This window comes from Chiloscyllium plagiosum, unplaced genomic scaffold (genome assembly GCF_037043375.1).
Source record: "Chiloscyllium plagiosum isolate Xiang-an unplaced genomic scaffold, Cpla_swu_hap1 HiC_scaffold_22, whole genome shotgun sequence".
Lineage (NCBI taxonomy): Eukaryota > Metazoa > Chordata > Chondrichthyes > Orectolobiformes > Hemiscylliidae > Chiloscyllium > Chiloscyllium plagiosum.
Window position 1 is genome coordinate 41,414,433 of NW_028270160.1, and position 21,775 is coordinate 41,436,207.

The 21,775-nt window shown below is 37.7% G+C and overlaps 1 protein-coding gene across 3 annotated transcripts in view; it reads left to right on the forward strand.

The window, feature by feature from the left end:
• Positions 1-21,775, forward strand: part of inpp5a (inositol polyphosphate-5-phosphatase A) — a 528,339-nt gene that overhangs the window by 252,859 nt on the left and 253,705 nt on the right. For all 3 annotated transcript variants that reach the window (XM_043712554.2, XM_043712555.2, XM_087998983.1), the window contains exon 4: positions 341-428. In XM_043712554.2, the coding sequence (XP_043568489.1) occupies positions 341-428 (88 nt within the window). The remainder of the gene's footprint in view (positions 1-340; positions 429-21,775) is intronic.

Sequence of the window (21,775 nt, forward strand, 5' to 3'; positions counted from 1 at the left end):
AGAAAATGTTCCCTAGCTTCAAGCTAAGAACAAAAATCTCCACTGCATTATTGTAAATTTGAACTTCCCGTACCAACTAGCCTCTTCAGGACTGCCATTTTGTTCAGCATTAAGGAAAGTTTGAATTTTGGATTATTGCCTGAAGTTCACCTTCCAGCAATAAGAGAAAGTATTCTGTCCATTCAGACGAGGTTGCATTTGACCCTTTGTCCCAGGAGATGAAAGGACAATATTCTTAAATCATTGTAACATTTAACAGTTTAAATGTTTGAAAGACAGACTTGGAAGCCATCGAAGAGATCACCTGAGAAAGACTTGTATTTTTCTTCTTTTGTTGTAGAGAATTGCTATCGAGTGATGAAATGAATGAGTATAACCGAGCACGAGTGTACTTGGATGAAAATTACAAATCTCAAGAACATTTTACGGTAAGAAAGAGTTTCCTTAATCAACATGGCATCCATGTCAATCATGTGATTGTGATTCAAGAATTAAAATTTATAAGAAGTTTGGACATTATATCTTATCATGCAGCAAGAACATGAAGATTTTTATTTTGAGATTGAATTACATCAATGACAAAGAGTTCAGTTGCCCGCAAAATTAGATGATTTATTGTTTTCATGGGTTGGGGAGGAGTATTAATTATATCCCAGTTCCAGCACAATAAATAGAAATTTGCAACTCCCAAGACTGAATTTCGGAAGAGTCTGATTAGCAGCACTGATATTCAAGGTACACAGTAACACAGCCATCTTTTTTGTTTGCTGCACGTTATATTTAATAGTATGCGACGGTCTTTCATTTAAAACTGTTGTAATTGGTATGAATAGATTTATAAGGTGTTGCTCTGTAAAATTCAGCCCAGAGTTGACAAGTCAAATCTATTCTATGTGATAAAGCATCCATGTAAACAAAACCAACCTGAACAATAGTCCTATTGTTGCAATCTGCAATACGAAATCCCCCTCTTGGTAGCAGTGACTTCTACACGAGATGCCATTGTAGCTGCTCAGGCAGATGTGTTTGTGTGTAAATTTGGAATCTCACAGAAACCAGAATGAGACTGCTCCCAGTACTTGGCACCCCTTTGCTTCCTCATGATCCTGTGGAATGTTCACTTTTTCCTTGCTGTATTTTGTACAAATGATTGAACAGGTGAGGGAGTAATTCTTAAATAATGAAATATGACATTCCATCTACTTGACAATATGGCAACAAATGAACAACTTTTACATCAAGGGTGTAAAAGTTCAGGATAATGGGTGAAGAAATTTAATGACGCTCAGCAGATATAACTTTGGGCACCCATGGTGCACGATATGCATGTGCAGGAGGTTCTCCACGAGTCATATTGGTACAAAGTGAAGATGCAGGGTCTGCACCTTAAATGTGCAGTCGTTCTTCTCCCAAATGAGTAAGGGCCTAGCACTGGTTAGAAACTACTGTTAACAAGTTGGGTTAGCCTGAAATCAGATGACACCAAATTATATATGCTTGTCCTCCCTGTTGCTACTTAAATATTGTGAATGAAGTATCAACATCTTGCCATATAAAATGTTTGGGAAATATCACAGAAGTATGGAACGTTTAATGAATGCTTAATGAATTCCCCACAATAAATTTTCATGTCTGTTTTTGAGAGACATTCTCAAGACATCCCTGACTGTGCTAATCAGATTGGAGCAATATTTATTCTGGAAACCAAACAGCTTACTATTACCAGGTTAAAAATCACACAACACCAGATTATAGTCCAACAGGTTTAATTGGAAGTACACTAGCTTTCGGAGCGACGCTCCTTCATCAGGTGATAGTGGAGGGCTCGATCATAACACAGACTTTATAGCAAAAATTTACAGTGTGATGTAACTGAAATTATACATTGAAAAATTGATTGTCTGTTAAGCCTTTCATCTGTTAGAATACAGTGATAGTTTCACTTCTTTCATGTGTAAATCACAAAACCTTTTTTTTATAAGTTGTATTCTCAGGTTAGCTGTTAGCAATGGTGATAGCTAGACAATATGTTGAAGGTTTTGGCCCCCTGTGGGAGTGTGTCTGTCTATAAGGGGATGTGTGGGTGTCTGTGTGCGCGTCTGTGTGTACCCGTGTCCGTGTGTATGTGAGAGTGTGTCCCCAGACAGACACACACACACACACACACAGACAAAGACCCACATGCACACATATATTTTGTGGGGTGAATTTGTACTTGCAGAGTTACAGTGTACTTTGCTCAAAAACTGCATGCATTCCTGTAGAACTCTGAGCTCAAAAACTGCATGAATTTATGTAAAACTCTGTTATCTCACTTTTTAGATTAGAATCAATCTAAACATCATGGCATAGTCAGAGAACACGGGGGCCAACAACTTCAACATATTGTCTAGCTATCACCATTGTTAACAGCTAACCCGAGAATGCAACTTAAAAAAAAAGTTTTGTGATTTACACATGAAAGAAGTGAAACTATCACTGTATTCTAACAGATGAAAGGCTTAACAATCAATTTTTCAATGTATAATTTCAGTTACATCACACTGTAAATTTTTGCCATAAATTCTGTGTTACGATCGAGCCCTCCACTATCACCTGATGAAGGAGCATCGCTCCGAAAGCTAGTGTGCTTCCAATTAAACCTGTAGGACTATAACCTGGTGTTGCGTGATTTTTCACTTTGTACACCCAAGTCCAACACCGGCATCTCCAAATCATATTACCAGCTTGTTTCACTAGATGGCATCCAACAGCAGGAATTTCTAAGGATCAGAAATATACTGGCTGCAATTCAAGACTGAAAAAAATTAGGAAATGCATTCAGTTTGCTTGGGAAAGGAACCACTTATTTGCATCAAACTCCAAAAATCAACATTTTTTCATTTCAGTTCAAAAGTATATGAACGAATCATCATAACTTGAAAAAGCTACACCTGTATCAACTTAATATACAGTCAGGTCTCCTAGTCTAGGAGAAAGTGAGGACTGCAGATGCTGGAGATCAGAGTCAAGAGTGTGATGCTGGAAAAGCACAGCAGGTCAGGCAGCATCCGAGGAGCAGGACAATCAGATTCCTGATGAAGGATTCCTTATGCCCGATTTTCCTGCTCCTAGGATGCTGCCTGACCTGCTGTGCTTTTCCAGCACCACACTCTCGACTCAGGTCTCCTAGTCTGTAAACGTACAAGTTACGTTCCATTTTCATGATATGGGAATATTTCTATCACCAAAATATCTAATCTATCTATATAGTTAAAAATAAAACAACACGAGGTTATAGTCCAATAGGTTTATTTGGAAGTACTAGCTTTCAGAGTGCTACCACTTCATCAGGTAACTAGTGGCATAGTCAATCTGTGAGTTGAACTTTCAGCTCAGCAATGTACGTGTTAATGGATATAGGAGCTTTGAGACTCAGTGTGTTATAGATAATGGACTTTCGTCTATAGGCCTGGCAATGAATTCAATCCAAGCTATTGTCACACAAAATGAATGGGTTTCTTTGGTTTCAAATCAATTTCTAGTCAACATGTATAAAACATACTAAATTAATCAATAAATTGGCAGTGTACTCAGAAATGCCATGCTGGTGCAGGAAATTGCTACTGTGGCATTGAGAGCTCTTTTTGCTATGGCTGAGATTTTCCACTATGACATAGTCAGTGTGTTGAGATTTATGCATGGTCGTCATGCTCATCTTCCAGGCTTTGTCAGGTCTCTGACTATGTGGACACCAGAAGATCTAGGCCATTGTTGCTGAAACAGTTGTTGAAGCAGTGTTCTCATTTTATTGATTGGACATTGTCTGGCAGAAAGTCTGGACCCTGAAGTGTGGAGTGTTCAATCTACCAGCCTTAACATGTTTCACCTTGATGAGTTCAAACATTTGCACAGCTCTCTAGATTACAGTTTTCACTGTAATACAGGGGTAACCTTTATTATAGTGTTACATCTCATGTGGCATATGCAAATAAATTTTGCCACTAAACTACAGAGAGCAATCCTGGAAGAAGTGTCCAAAAGCTTTGTCAAAGAGACATGTTTTAATGCCAGCGTTCAAAACTGGGAACCAGGCCCAAATGCTAGTTTTATTCATTTTCTTCTATTCAGTTTGCTCAACTTCCTCCATTTATTTAGTGTGGTCTGCTTTAAACCTTTTAATTCCCTACTCTGAATTATCCTGGAATCTTAAAATTGTGGATTCATTGGTATACTTCATCTTCATGTTAATTTGTAGCTATGTTACTGAGAACAATATATAGCTTGCCCCTCATTAACTTATCAGTTTATCAAATTTTACTTAATTTCCAAAACTTGCCAGTTTCAAAAGAAACTTTGTAATAGCCTTTGTTTCTGTATATACACTCAATGCTTATACTCCCATTCTCCCCCCACCTCCGCTCACCCCTGATTTGACCCCATTCTGCTCTCTTACTGTGCTTCCTCAATCATCCCACAATCCCTTCAGAATTTTCTATTCCTTAGTCATCTACATTTTAAAACAAATTCTATTGAAATGTTATCTCATATAAACAAAAAATATGATATGTTACTGAAGAACTGTGGGGGAAAAATATGGATCTAATGACAGGGAGTTGTTAGATTGAACTATTAACAGCTCTTTGATTAGGCATGATATGCTATAAACATAACTAAACTTGTTTGCTGATAGTAATTAAGTAATTAATTGGTATTTGCTAGTTATGTCATCAAATAGCATTGTTTAGCTTAGCGTGCCCAGTTTTGTGCACACCTTTATTTACCTGACATTGCAATAAAGGTTAATGACGTTTGGTGGTAATAAAAATATCTTAACTGTTTGTAGGTGACAAGTGATGGTTGAAGGATCACGATAATCACAAAATACTTTTCTATGATGTTATTCAAAATGCAGTATTGCGAACTGCCTGAACATTAGATAATACGATCTAGAATTCACCTGCAAATTCAATCAAAAAGTCACAATAGCTTATTTCAAATCAGCTCTGTACAAACCAGCGATGAATGGAATTTAGCAAAATGACAGCTAGGAAAAATACACCATGAACAAAAACCAGTTATTTTCAAACTACCCACCATCCAGTTCCACACAATCACCCCTTGCCATTAATCAGATTAATTAGTGCCAACTAATTTGAAGACAGTCATCAAATCAGAATCAGCAAGGCAAGCAATCCTGTGACACACACATTGGTCCCAAAAGGCTTTGCATGAATCATGAAACTGGTAAATTTAACAATCTTCCAATGTATCATGTTTAAAAGGAGCTTGCATTTGGTGCAAATTCAGCATATAACAATCTAAAAATGAAGTGCGGGATTACTTTTTCTTCTATCCGTTGGTTAGGAATAGCTGAATATTCATTCACTGAGATTCCAGATAGGACATATAATTAATTATTGTGATCATTATTAAGATATATTGCAGAGAGAAATCGCTTTAAATAATCTATCACAGGACAGTATTTTGAAGCAAAATTTGTATATTTTAAGACATTTGGGTTTTACAACAGTAGAGAAGGCCATGATACTGTAAGTTGTTCCAGGTGTTCATCAATTGTCCAGTTTAATGGAGGTCTGAATCAAATACTTGGATATTAAATGTACCCTGCAGTTGAAATATACTTAAATAAAAAACATAATGCACTGGATTTTCTGAGGAGTAGCAATTTCACACTGTTTGTCACTTCACCCTACTTTTACACAAAAGGAAGGAGCTCTGCACAGTTGAGAGGGGTTTCTATTCAAGCTTTCCTCAGAAATATAGAGCCATACTCCATTGCTGACAGTTGTTTAGTTGCATAAAATTGTCAGAAGAAGATAAACCCTGTCCTTTTTCCACAGCAGGCAGCTGCTGTATTCTGACATTTTAAGGTCCTGAAGTCACTTTGACAGCTGTTGTCAAATAATAAATATATAGGGTAAGTGTGAGGGTATGTGGTAGGATTTAGTTAGAATAGAATGCCAGGTGAGAATGGTACCATCTGGATAGGGGAGAGGGTGCCAGATGTCAGAGCGGTGGGTGTTGAATGCATAGGGTGTCACTGTGCAAGGTGATAAGGGAGTCAGGTAAATGATACAGATTCAGTCAGAATGGGTGGGAGAAATCAGATCTAGCAGGAGGCAGATGGAGTATGTGTGGAGTCTGGGATATGAATGGTGAGGTCCAGTGGTAAAGGAAGGAAGGTGGGGCTTAAGAGCTGTAATTTGTGGTCATGACCAATGGCAGCTCAACAAACGGATCATGTGTTTTAACATTAGTTCTTCCCGATCCGTTACTAAAGACATTTGATGTGATTGTTGTGTTTTGTATTGATGTTCGTCCCAATGCTATTTGCAATTTAGAGAAGTTTCCCTGAGGAGTCTGCACAGAAGAACTAATGTTCCTGTCTTTATGTCCACATCCTTAAATAATGACCGAAATGCTTTAACGTGTGATCCTGAAATATTTCTCTTTATGGCGAGGTGCCTGTTGGCCTGTTAAGTTAAAGGTCATTTTCTTTGGAGACCCCACTTGGAAATGATGTAGCCTTTATCCTTGAGTACAGGAGTTGGGAGGTCATGTTGCGGCTATACAGGACATTGGTGAGGCCACTGTTGAAATATTGCGTGCAATTCTGGTCTCCTTCCTATCGGAAAGGTGTTGTGAAACTTGAAAGGGTTCAGAAAAGATTTACAAGGATGTTGCCAGGATTGGAGTATTTGAGCTATAGGGAGAGGCTGAAAATGCTGGGGCTGTTTTCCCTGGAGTGTTGGAGGCTGAGGGGTGACCTTACAGAGGTTGACAAAATTATGAGGGGCATGGATAGGGTAAATAGACAAAGTCTTTTCCCTGGGGTCGGGGAGTCCAGAACTAGAGGGCATAGGTTTAGGGTGAGCTGGGAAAGATATAAAAGAGACCTAAGGGGCAACTTTTTCACACAGAGGGTAGTACGTGTATGGAATGAGCTGCCAAAGGATGTGGTGGAGGCTGGTACAATTGCAACATTTAAGAGGCTATTGGATGGGTATATGAATAGGAAGGGTTTGGAGGGATATGGGCCGGGTGCTGGTAGGTGGGACTAGATTGGGTCGGCATGGACGGGTTGGACCAAAGGGTCTGTTTCCATGCTGTACATCTCTATGACTCTATGACTCTTCCTAGCTCTGCTGGTTCCTTTGTGCCAACTGTGTTATTTTATAGAATATCTATCACTACTTAGAGGAAACTCTCTGAGCTGCTTCATGTATAGCTAAGGTGGATGATGACAGCATTGTGGTAGTAGGAATGGGGTAGCTGTAAGGGTTGGGATGGTGTTATCCCAAGACAATTCAATGAATCGTAATCATACAAAAATAATACTGAACTAAAAGAGCAGTGACTAAGAAGAGTCAAAACTTTAGACAAATGTAGCTTTGAAGGTGGAATTGAAGAAATGTATTTCCAGAGTCTGACATTGAGATAACTGAAGGCATAATCAGTCATGATGAGACAAAGTATGCACAAGGCCCAAGTTGGAGGAATTTAGAGTAAAGAAATGTAGTGAAGCTAAGAAATAGGAATTCAGGATGTTAGAGAGTTGAATAATGTTCTATTGATAATGAGGAGCAAGATGGATGTGTGATTTAAAAAAAATGTGGATTTTGGATTGGTGGTCTTGACATTGAATTTTGGAGTTGATAAGAGCAAGAGTGAAGGTTATAGCAGCCAAAGGGCGAACACACATTTGAATAGATAGGATAGTGAAGAAGGCGTTTGGTATGCTTTCCATTATTGGTCAGAGTATTGAGTACAGGAGTTGAGAGTACAGGACATTGGTTTGGGACTTTTGGAATATTGCATGCAAATCTGGTCTTCTTCCTATTAGAAGGATCTTGTGAAACTTGAAAGGGTTCAGACAAGATTTAGAAGGATGTTGCCAAACTTGGAGGATTTGAGCTATAGGGAGAGGCTGAATAGGCTGGGGCTGTTTTCCCTGGAGCGTCAGAGGCTGAGGGGTGACTTTATAGAGGTTTATAACTTTATAAAATCATGAGAGGCATGGATAGGATAAATGGACAAAATCTTTTCCCTGGGGTGAGGAGACCAGAACTAGAGGGTATAGGTTTAGGATGAGAGGAGAAAGATATAAAAGGGACCTAAGGGGCAACCTTTTTACACAGAGGCTGGTGCATGCATGGAATGAGCTGCCAGAGGAAATGGTGGAGGCTGGTAAAATTGCAGCATTTAAAAGGTATCTGAATCAGAATGGTTTAGAGGGATATGGGCCAAGTGCTGGCAAATGGGACTAGATTATATTAGGATATCTGGTCGGCAAGGACGAGCTAGACCGAAGGGTTTGTTTCCGTGCTACTGTACATCTCTATGACTCTATGATTTGAAGTGGGTGATGTCACAGAGTTGGAAGTTGACAGTTTTGGTGATGGAAAAGATATGAAGCCAAAATTCAGTTCAGAAAAAAAGGAATCCAAGACTGCAAACAGTTTGGTTCAGACTGATACAACAGTCGGCATGGAGTCAGAGTGATGGCAAAGGTCGAACGTTTTTGGCAGGGCCCAAAGTTGATGACTCAGTTTAACTGAAGCAAATTACAGTTTAACCAGGGACCTTTCCCTAGATTTGGGGGAGTTCAAAACTAGGGGGCATATTTTTAAGGTGAGAGGGGCAACTTTTTTATATAGAAAGTAGTTCATGTGTGGAATAAACTGTCAGAGAAAATGGTGGATGCAGATACAGTTATAACGTTTAGAAGAGGTTTGGATAAGTTTATGAATAGGAAAACTTTAGAGGGATATGGTCCAAGCACAGGCAGGTGGGATTAGTTTAATTTCGGAACATGGTTGTCATGGATTGGTTGGACCAAAAGGTCTGTTTCCATGCTGTATCACTCTATGACTCGATGACTTTAAATAATCCGACAGCATGATAGCAATGATAAAGTCAACAGTGACAGTAGTACAATAAAGAGGTAGGTTTCTGAAGTAATTAACTAAGTTAACTCTTAAGTAAAGGAAAATATCTAATTTATTACGTATCGGGACAATTATTCCTATCAGGGACCATTTCATTTTCTGATGGAAATATTTTTCTTAATTCATTCTTAGGTTTGGATGTTGTTGGCCAGGCTCCCATTCACTGCTGATCCTGAGTTATCCTGCAATGAATGATGTGCTTTCTTGTGGCTTGCCAGGCCATCTCAGGGGATAGTTATGGGTCAGCCATGTTGGTGTAGGATTGGTTTCTGCATGGTCTATGCACATTTCCTTCCCTGAGAGTATTATTATTGTTACTGATAATGTACCATTGCTTTTATCCTACTACTTCCATGGTCACAACAGAAAATAATTTTTTTTCTAATTACTAAACTCACCAATTAGATACCTTTTCTATGTTAGATTAAATTAAAAGTTCTATCAGCTACGTTTCTTTATAAACAAAATAATTAATTCATTAATGGAACAAAGTTTATTCAATAAAGATAAAGTACTTTGTTAACATAAACATCAGTAATTTAGACAAAAAATGCTTATCCTTTTAAATATCCCCAATACATACATTCAACACGGTGTTCAGGTAGAAAAGATACAGATTTTTCCAGAGAGAATTGCCTTCAGAAAAAAAAAGACTTTGACCAGTAGGTTGTTCTCAAAGTGAGCATTAGGGGTCAGTTAGCTAGTGGCAGGTTTGTGATGCAACAGCATGGGTTCAATTCCCCCGTAGCTGAGGTTATCGTGAAGGACTCTCCTTTCCTTAAATGAGGCGACGTCACTCAGGTTAAGCCAATACCAGTTGTCTATGTGCTCTTTCAAAAGAACAAATGAGTTTCAGGCTGAACTAATTTAGAGATGTTTCTTTTCAGAAATGAGAGAACAGCTGGACAACTTGTTCTTAGCAGGCTTCCTGAAATAACTCCACAGAAGCCAGTGTCCCCTCAACGTGTCACTCCTCATTCACATGTGGCGAGTCCTTGACATTGATCCAGCTCACTCAGTGCCAGCTGTCAGAGTGAACAAGATGTCTGACACTCCTATCTGTCAGCCAGGGTTCCGTGATTGGACCAGATTAACAGCCCCAATCAGGAACTCATATTCTGAGGCCCATCTGGCTGGCCTCATTACAAACACTACACTTCATTCTAACTGAACCAGATATACAAGCACTTTTTAAAGCTAGGCTGTATTCAAAATAGCCACAACAGAGTCCGATAGCAAAAAACTTAACACAAGTCACATGAGTTGCAAGCAGCCTTGTTAAAAAGATCGCCAATATCCACAGTGAATTTTCAATTACCGTTTCCAAATAAACCACTCCAGGAATTTCCACAATTATTAAAATTAATCATTTTTCCACAATCCTTCAAAACCTCTGTCCTCCAAGCAATATTAAATATAAGTCATCTTTGTAACAGTATCAACTCAGTTTTTTTGATAATCTGACAACTTCATGGTCATTTTAACTAATGACATTTTTTTAACTAGAGTCAAATTTTCAAACTGTCTCCATGATGAGATTTGAAGTCTCACTCTCTGGATTCCTAATTTAGGATTACTAATCCAGTAACATAACTCTAACATTACAGTACTCTTATATCAACACATCTGTCCAGCTGTGGACTGCTGCTTTCCACAAACATTATTGTCTTTCAGACTTTAACACAATAAATATTGAGTCTCATGGACCATCTGATCATCTTAATTTGCACCCATTCTTAGAATATGCAGATCCATTTTCAACCATATAATATCCAGATCTTTTTATGTTGGTTATTAGATGTGTCTGATTCCTCTCTTTTGAATTCTTCCCACTTATCCATTATTCAATGAGGAAAACGTTTCTTTTCATCTCCCCAATTTCTATGATCACATGGCTTTATTTTTCTATCTTGGATTTCAGTTTTGAGAGAGGCTTCTTGCTATACTTAGACACCAGTGGATGAGCCAAACGTTCTGCTGCGATTGGTATTTGTTTGATTTGATTTATTTTGTCTATGTACCTGAGTACAGTGAAACATTTTGTTTTGTGAGCAGTACAGGCAGATCATAACACACAAGAACATACAAATAATATGGTGCTTAGACAGAACAAGGCATACAGAGTTATGGCTGCACAGAAGGTGCACAAAAGCAAGATCTTTATTAGATTTGAAATTAGAGAAGTTCACTCAGTAGACTAATATTAGAAGGGAGGAAGCTGTTCCTGAACCTGCTGGTACGTGTGTTCAAGCTTCTGTATTTTCTGTCTGACTGAAGAGGTTGGAAGAGAGTATTACGGATGTCGGAGGGATCTTTGATGATGTTGGCAGCCTTTCCACACAATGAGAAATGTAGATAGAGTCCATGAATGGGAGGTTGGCTTTTGTGATGGTCAGGCTGTGCATACAACTGTCTGTGGTTTCTTCTGGCCCTGGGAATTGAAGTGTAAACCCCTTGTTTGAGTGACTGCCTTCAAGTAGTTCTCCTTCTAAGTATTTATAGCAGTACAGCTTAGAGGTGACTACCAAGATTCAACTATGCAAGAGTTTAGTAGCATCAATGTAATATTTTTTTAAGGGGTTATCAAATTTATGTTCTATTTAAAATTGCAAGTCCCATTCCTCACCTCAGTTCTTTGACAATGTTACTAGTCTACCACCGTACAGTAACATTGGGGTTTGGTTGGCTGGATTGTGATGCAGACTGAAGACAGCAGCATAGGTTCAACTCCTACACTGGCTAAGGTTACCTTGGAGGTCCAAGCCTCTCAATCTCATCCCTCACCTGGGGTGTAGTGACCCTCGGGTTAAATCACCACCAGCAATATCCCTCTAATGAGAGACCAGGTGACGTTACTAAAGAGTAACATTTATAAATCCTCGCAGTTGTGAAAAATAATTTTGGTGCAGTTACTTGACATTGTTCAACAATCTGAAATGTGTAATTTCCTCTAGTCAATCATGTTCTCTAATGTAAAATTGACCAACTAATGAAGTCTGGAGTGACTGCACTCAGTACCACGAATGAGTGGAATAATTGTGAATCACGCAATGAAATTATGATTTGTATCAAGATCAGTGGCAACATGTTCAGAACTGAGTTAGAAATGCAGTGCAAATAAATGGCAGTATACAACTTGTAAAAGCTGGGCACTTGGGTTACTGATACCAGGACCAAGTGAACCCCGTAACACTGAAAGACCATCAGGCAGGAACGGTTCATCCAGTCTCTCTAGGACTGGGGTTGCAGTTTGACTGATTGGAACGAAGCATTAGGAGTGAACACTGCTTGTATTTAATGGCCAGTATTTTTAACAAGAGTTCTCAGTTTAATATGACAATTGAGGGGCAGCAAAATGGAAATACGGAAGTAGATTATCACCTTTGCTGCTGTCAGGCTGGTAGGCTGGTGAAATAGCTGCTGTAGAATCCATCTGCTCTGTTCCATGAAATTAGAAGAGTGAAAATCTGATGGTTTCACAATGCACAGGTGAACTGTTCCAGTGGAGTACTGCAGAGGCTGTGAAAATGAGAATCTAACCTGATGGGTCTAATTTGATAGGCACTGTGCTGTGCATAAAAAGTCCATGACTGGACTTCTGAGAATGGCTGATTATACTCCACACCTTATTCTCCTTTCTGTTACAGTCAACTGATTTTAATTGTCTGTCATATAACTGCACAGATTATTATATTTGTGGGGATGCCTGATTTAAACAATTAAAAGAAAATGCCGAAACCATCAATTCATTTGGGATTTGAGATCCAATTACTTTTGTGTCCAGCTCCAAATGACTTCAACCTGACAGCCTCATCTTGACCTTGAGGAGACAGGAACGTTCAGGGGAAATGATCCATCATGACGATTCTGCCTCATATGTCAGTGCTATTTTAAATATTCCTATGGAGGCCATAGTTGAATTTACTATCCAGCCCCCTCACTCCCGGTTGAGGGCAGAGCTTGTCTCAGAGGGAATTCCTCAACTTTCCTGAGAACTGCTATTCCTTCAGTCCTTACAAAGCATCACTATAATTATTAACTGCTGAGACCTGGCAGGATTTCACTGCAGTCAAAGGAGAGGGTCAGGTAGATGTTTAGGGAAAGAAAATTGGCTTTGGGTTGATGCGTAAAAGCAACTGGAGCTCAAAATTTGCATCCTACTCTTTTGGGCCCAGGAGGGAGTTGGGATCCTTCTGAGTTTGAGTAGCTGGGTGCTGGTCCACCATGAACCATTGAGTGTCCTTGATGTGCTATTGGGATGGTTATACATGACCCCCAGTTATTTAGATCATAGTTATACATGACCCCCAGTTATTTAGATAATAGTTATACATGAACCCCAATTATTTAGATCATAGTTATACATGAACCCCAGTTATTTAGATCATAGTTATACATGAGCCCCAGTTATTTAGATAATAGTTATACATGAGCCCCAGTTATTTAGATCATAGTTATACATGAACCCCAGTTATTTAGATCATAGTTATACATGACCCCCAGTTATTTAGATCATAGTTATACATGAACCCCAGTTATTTAGATCATAGTTATACTTGAGCCCCAATTATTTAGATCATAGTTATACATGAGCCCCAGTTATTTAGATCATAGTTATACATGAACCCGTTATTTAGATAATAGTTATACATGAACCCCAGTTATTTAGATCATAGTTATACTTGAGCCCCAATTATTTATATCATAGTTATACATGAGCCCCAGTTATTTAGATCATAGTTATACATGAACCCCAGTTATTTAGATCATAGTTATACATGAGCCCCAGTTATTTAGATCATAGTTATACATGAGCCCCAATTATTTAGATCATAGTTATACATGACCCCCAGTTATTTAGATCATAGATATACATGAGCCCCAGTTATTTAGATCATAGTTATACATGAGCCCCAGTTATTTAGATCATAGTTATACATGAACCCCAGTCATTTAGATCATAGTTATACATGAGCCCCAGTTATTTAGATCATAGTTATACATGAACCCGTTATTTAGATCATAGTTATACATGAACCCCAGTTATTTAGATCATAGTTATACTTGAGCCCCAATTATTTAGATCATAGTTATACATGAACCCATTATTTAGATCATAGTTATATGACCCCCAGTTATTTAGGTTCTAGTTATACTTGAGCCCCAGTTATTTAGATAATAGTTATACATGACCCCCAGTTATTTAGATCATAGGAATACATGAACCCCAGTTATTTAGATCATAGTTATACATGAACCCATTATTTAGATCATAGTTATATGACCCCCAGTTATTTAGGTTCTAGTTATACTTGAGCCCCAGTTATTTAGATAATAGTTATACATGACCCCCAGTTATTTAAATCATAGTTATACTTGAACCCCAGTTATTTAGATCATAGTTATACATGAACCCATTATTTAGATCATAGTTATATGACCCCCAGTTATTTAGGTTCTAGTTATACTTGAGCCCCAGTTATTTAGATCATAATTATACATGAGCCCCAGTTATTTAGATAATAGTTATACATGAGCCCCAGTTATTTAGGTAATAGTTATACATGACCACCCAGTTATTTAGATCATAGTTACATGACCCCCAGTTATTTAGATCATAGTTATACATGAGCCCCAGTTATTTAGATAATAGTTATACATGAGTCCCAGTTATTGAGATCATAGTTATACATGAGCCCCAGTTATTTAGATAATAGTTATACATGAGCCCCAGTTATTTAGATCATAGTTATACATGAGCCCCATTTATTTAGATCATAGTTATACATGAGTCCCAATTATTTAGATCATAGTTATACATGACCCCCCCAGTTATTTAGATCATAGTTACATGACCCCCAGTTATTTAGATCATAGTTATACATGAGCCCCAGTTATTTAGATAATAGTTATACATGAGCCCCAGTTATTTAGATCATATTATACATGAGCCCCAGTTATTTAGATAATAGTTATACATGAGCCCCAGTTATTTAGATCATAGTTATACATGAGCCCCAGTTATTTAGATCATAGTTACATGACCCCCAGGTATTTAGATCATAGTTATACATGAACCCCAGTTATTTAGATAATAGTTATACATGAGCCCCAGTTATTTAGATCATAGTTATACATGAACCCCAGTTATTTAGATCATAGTTATACATGACCCCAAGTTATTTAGATCATAGTTACATGACCCCCAGGTATTTAGATCATAGTTATACATGAACCCCAGTTATTTAGATAATAGTTATACATGAGCCCCAGTTATTTAGATCATAGTTATACATGAACCCCAGTTATTTAGATCATAGTTATACATGACCCCAAGTTATTTAGATCATAGTTATACATGAGCCCCAGTTATTTAGATCATAGTTATACATGAACCCCAGTCATTTAGATCATAGTTATACATGAGCCCCAATTATTTAGATCATAGTTATACATGAGCCCCAGTTATTTAGATCATAGTTATACATGAACCCGTTATTTAGATCATAGTTATACATGAACCCCAGTTATTTAGATCATAGTTATACTTGAGCCCCAATTATTTAGATAATAGTTATACATGACCCCCAGTTATTTAGATAATAGTTATACATGAGCCCCAGTTATTTAGATCATAGTTATACATGAACCCCAGTTATTTAGATCATAGTTATACATGAACCCATTATTTAGATCATAGTTATATGACCCCCAGTTATTTAGGTTCTAGTTATACTTGAGCCCCAGTTATTTAGATAATAGTTATACATGACCCCCAGTTATTTAGATCATAGTTATACATGAACGCCAGTTATTTAGATCATAGTTATACATGAACCCATTATTTAGATCATAGTTATATGACCCCCAGTTATTTAGGTTCTAGTTATACTTGAGCCCCAGTTATTTAGATAATAGTTATACATGACCCCCAGTTATTTAAATCATAGTTATACTTGAACCCCAGTTATTTAGATCATAGTTATACATGAACCCATTATTTAGATCATAGTTATATGACCCCCAGTTATTTAGGTTCTAGTTATACTTGAGCCCCAGTTATTTAGATCATAATTATACATGAGCCCCAGTTATTTAGATAATAGTTATACATGAGCCCCCAGTCATTTAGATCATAGTTATACATGAGCCCCAATTATTTAGATCATAGTTATACATGAGCCCCAGTTATTTAGATCATAGTTATACATGAACCCGTTATTTAGATCATAGTTATACATGAACCCCAGTTATTTAGATCATAGTTATACTTGAGCCCCAATTATTTAGATAATAGTTATACATGACCCCCAGTTATTTAGATAATAGTTATACATGAGCCCCAGTTATTTAGATCATAGTTATACATGAACCCCAGTTATTTAGATCATAGTTATACATGAACCCATTATTTAGATCATAGTTATATGACCCCCAGTTATTTAGGTTCTAGTTATACTTGAGCCCCAGTTATTTAGATAATAGTTATACATGACCCCCAGTTATTTAGATCATAGTTATACATGAACGCCAGTTATTTAGATCATAGTTATACATGAACCCATTATTTAGATCATAGTTATATGACCCCCAGTTATTTAGGTTCTAGTTATACTTGAGCCCCAGTTATTTAGATAATAGTTATACATGACCCCCAGTTATTTAAATCATAGTTATACTTGAACCCCAGTTATTTAGATCATAGTTATACATGAACCCATTATTTAGATCATAGTTATATGACCCCCAGTTATTTAGGTTCTAGTTATACTTGAGCCCCAGTTATTTAGATCATAATTATACATGAGCCCCAGTTATTTAGATAATAGTTATACATGAGCCCCCAGTCATTTAGATCATAGTTATACATGAGCCCCAATTATTTAGATCATAGTTATACATGAGCCCCAGTTATTTAGATCATAGTTATACATGAACCCGTTATTTAGATCATAGTTATACATGAACCCCAGTTATTTAGATCATAGTTATACTTGAGCCCCAATTATTTAGATAATAGTTATACATGACCCCCAGTTATTTAGATAATAGTTATACATGAGCCCCAGTTATTTAGATCATAGTTATACATGAACCCCAGTTATTTAGATCATAGTTATACATGAACCCATTATTTAGATCATAGTTATATGACCCCCAGTTATTTAGGTTCTAGTTATACTTGAGCCCCAGTTATTTAGATAATAGTTATACATGACCCCCAGTTATTTAGATCATAGTTATACATGAACGCCAGTTATTTAGATCATAGTTATACATGAACCCATTATTTAGATCATAGTTATATGACCCCCAGTTATTTAGGTTCTAGTTATACTTGAGCCCCAGTTATTTAGATAATAGTTATACATGACCCCCAGTTATTTAAATCATAGTTATACTTGAACCCCAGTTATTTAGATCATAGTTATACATGAACCCATTATTTAGATCATAGTTATATGACCCCCAGTTATTTAGGTTCTAGTTATACTTGAGCCCCAGTTATTTAGATCATAATTATACATGAGCCCCAGTTATTTAGATAATAGTTATACATGAGCCCCCAGTTATTTAGATCATAGTTACATGACCCCCAGTTATTTAGATCATAGTTATACATGAGCCCCAGTTATTTAGATAATAGTTATACATGAGTCCCAGTTATTTAGATCATAGTTATACATGAGCCCCAGTTATTTAGATAATAGTTATACATGAGCCCCAGTTATTTAGATCATAGTTATACATGAGCCCCATTTATTTAGATCATAGTTATACATGAGTCCCAATTATTTAGATAATAGTTATACATGACCCCCCCAGTTATTTAGATCATAGTTACATGACCCCCAGTTATTTAGATCATAGTTATACATGAGCCCCAGTTATTTAGATAATAGTTATACATGAGCCCCAGTTATTTAGATCATAGTTATACATGAGCCCCAGTTATTTAGATAATAGTTATACATGAGCCCCAGTTATTTAGATCATAGTTACATGACCCCCAGGTATTTAGATCATAGTTATACATGAACCCCAGTTATTTAGATAATAGTTATACATGAGCCCCATTTATTTAGATCATAATTATACATGAGCCCCAATTATTTAGATAATAGTTATACATGACCCCCCCAGTTATTTAGATCATAATTATACTTGAGCCCCAGTTATTTAGATCATAGTTATGCGTGACCCCCTGTTATTTAGGTAATAGTTATACTTGAGCCCGTTATTTAGATCATAGGTATACATGAACCCCAGTTATTTAGGTAATAGCTACACATGAGCCCCAGTTATTTAGATCATAGTTATACATTAGCCCCAGTTATTTAGATCATAGTTATGCGTGACCCCCTGTTATTTAGGTAATAGTTATACTTGAGCCCGTTATTTAGATCATAGTTATACATGAACCCCAGTTATTTAGGTAATAGCTACACATGAGCCCCAGTTATTTAGATCATAGTTATACATGAGCCCCAGTTATTTAGATCATAGTTATACATGAGCCCCAGTTATTTAGATAATAGTTATACATGAGCCCCAGTTATTTAGATCATTGTTATATATGAACCCCAGTTATTTAGATCATAGTTATACTTGAACCCCAGTTATTTAGATCATCCTGTGCTAATGAGTTGGGAGAAGTTTATGTCACCTGGTGGACTGTTTTTATTGAGTTAAGAATTAGTGCTGGAAAAGCACAGCAGGTCAGGCAGCATCAGAGAAGCAGAAAAATCAACATTTCAGGCAAAAGCCCTTCATCAGGAATGAAAGGAAGGGCATTTGCCTGAAACATTGATTTTCCTGCTTCTCTGATGCTGCCTGACCTGCTATGCTTTTCCAGCACCACACTCTTGACTCTGACCTCCAGGATCTCCAGTCCTCATTTTCGCCCTGTGTTTTTTACTGAGGCAGGCCTCATTTTGAGGGATCTTGTGGTGCAATGGTAGTGCTCCTATCTCTGAGACAGCAGGCCCAGATTCAAGTCCCGCCTGCACCGGAGGTTTGTGGTAAAACCTCAACAGATATCCATGTCCTGCCTTGGTTTACAAGTCACGTACCTTTTTTTTTAGAACTTGGTGTTGTCGATTGAATTAACATCCGCTTGAATACTTTTAAAATAAACTTAAATCATTTTGATTTACCCCAAATTTCAATCTTCATTTATAACCACAGCTAGCGTTGGCTGCTCCTTAATTTCTGTTGAGGCTGCTATCTGTAGGGCTGTAGGAAGTGCATTGCGGAGCCTCAAATCATTCTTTGTCTTGCGATGTGCATGTCATTTCCTCACTGGAGTTCCCACAGTGTTATGTGGAATTTAAAAACACAAACCTATCATTACGTAAGCCCTACAGCTTGCCAAGTTACTGATGAAAGCAGGATCTGACCATGAAATATGGTGTACTTTCTTTTCCTGTTCTTGAAATGATGGACTTTTTAAAAAAATTAGTGTTTACGTCCCACAAAGTAAAGAAGTGTAGTTTTGAAATGTGTATTTCCTGAGGATACAGTTTAACCTGAAGTGACATGAAACTTCTTTCTGATCATGATGCACCATGTATCATTGAACTGTTACAAGCCCATTGTATCTGATAATAAAGAAGGACTGTCAAGGAGGGAGAAACAAAATGTTTGCATAGACTGGGATTTGTACGGGATTTTTGCAGGATAGCGATGCTTCAGTAAGAAAACCTTCATGGTGAGCCCAAACCACCTCTACATTGCCCTGATGGCTAGGTTTGCTGTACTACACCATGCTGCTAGGACTCTTGAACCTTATAGCTCCTTTGCATTCTTGAGTTGCCGTTATTTTCTGTCTTAGAAAGGTGGACCAACTAATAATCACTTGTCCTCATTTTCTCAGGCGTCAAACTCATACTCATTATTTTCACTGCCGCGGTGATAGCTACATGACTTCGCATACTTGCTTGGCCCAATCTTGCAAATGTCATATGTTTCAGGGATTTGTTTGTTGCAGAATGGGCAGAAAAGACTGGACATTAAAACTGTTTTACAGCTAGTGCAATGTAGCTCAATTTCAGCATCCTGTGCCAGAATTATATCAGTCCATTTCTTACTTTGGAAACAGACAGTTTGGCTACGACCTGTTTTAAGGCCTCCCACCACTACCACCACACACCTGCACACAGCACACAGACACACACACAAACTAGACTGGTTTTTGCTTAGAACACCATTGGGCCTGCCTTGATCAGGATTCTTCATTGGGTGCTATGGCCTTAGCTGAAACTTTATTGCTGGAACAGCACAGCAGGTCAGGCAGCATCTAGGGAACAGAAGATTCGACGTTTCGGGCACATGCCCTTCTTCAGGAGCCTGCACGGAAGGTAAATTTCCTCTAAATGACTCTTGTGGAGTCAACAACAGAGCCCCTCTTGATTTCACAGCTCAGCTAGCAGATGTTGCCAGCGAGCAGTCAGTTTCCCTCCTATTCATCCCAACGTCACCCAGAGCTCCACAAGTGTACTGAGGGTCACTGCTGGCATGACAGGCAGCCTGCAGTTGATTGCCTGTAAAGGCACAAGAGGTGATAAGGAAATTGTATGTGGTTATGTCGTCCCTGATTTCTTCCTTGCCATGGAAAAGTCACCGTTAACTGGCTGTTCACTTAACTTTCATGCTGTTGGTTTAGAGACAGTCTACCAAATATGGAATTTTCCTCAATGTAGCTAAAATGCTGTCATTTTTTATAATTACGTTGAATCGGAAAATTGCTTAATATGGTTCTAGATGTGACATAGTTGGGCAAAGTCCTAGTGTTGAAGGAAATTTGGAAATATTGGCTCATCAACAGTCAAATTCACCCAGAAGCCATGTGGTGCTGGAATGCTTCCTGATCAATTATAATGTTTAATTTATACTTATTACTGTCTGAAAATTTTCTGTTCTTTGGATTATATGGCCACCATACCTGTAACATTTCCATTTAACCTTTGAAGCATCATTTTGTTAAGTCCTTTTCTATTGACTTTCCTGCCTGCCATCCCTCTGCACCCAACAGCAATCAACACAATATTAATCTTCACCAAAAAGATGCATGTGGCCTTTAAGTGTATCACTTGAAAAACCACTACGGCAATTATCAAGGATAATTAACTTCTCTTTAATAAGCTGCAAAGGACTTGACTGTAAGCATGGTTTCCCCATCAACCTTTGGCTTATTAAAGCAAATCATTTTGTGCAAAACTCTTTAACAGAGAAACTGCTATAAAAGCAGCCAGTTGCTTAGAGCTGAGAAGTATAATCCTCTGAGAAGGGGATAAATTTTTGATTGAGAATTGTGTCTTGAATTTATGTCAAACATAAACTGTGAATGCATTTCCAGCTTAGACAAAATGCGACTGAGATAGAATGAGCCATCCAGCCACCTTTCATTTTGACTCAGGAAATGCAGACCAGTCCCAAATCATTTAAATGAAGTAGATGTCACTGAAGTAATACGCTGTGGCTGTAATTCTTCTTCCTGTAGGCACAGACATACGGAATGGCGATCAATGAATTCACCGTAGTAAATGAATTATAACTGTGTATTTCAGGGCATGGTTTCAGGTTTGAATAATTTTGTTTGGAAATTTATGGAAAATTAATTATAGTTTACAGATGTTCCTTGGCTCAGCAAAAATTGGATGCATTTATGATGAGGGACGTAATCTGCTTTATGAAACTGTCCGTCCTTTGCTCAATAAAAGACAGGTCTGATAAACTGTATGAGCTGAGATTGGTTTACTAAGGGCATCAGGCGCTTCATGATGGGCTAAATCATTCCTGTCTGGCTCCATGTCTGGATAATG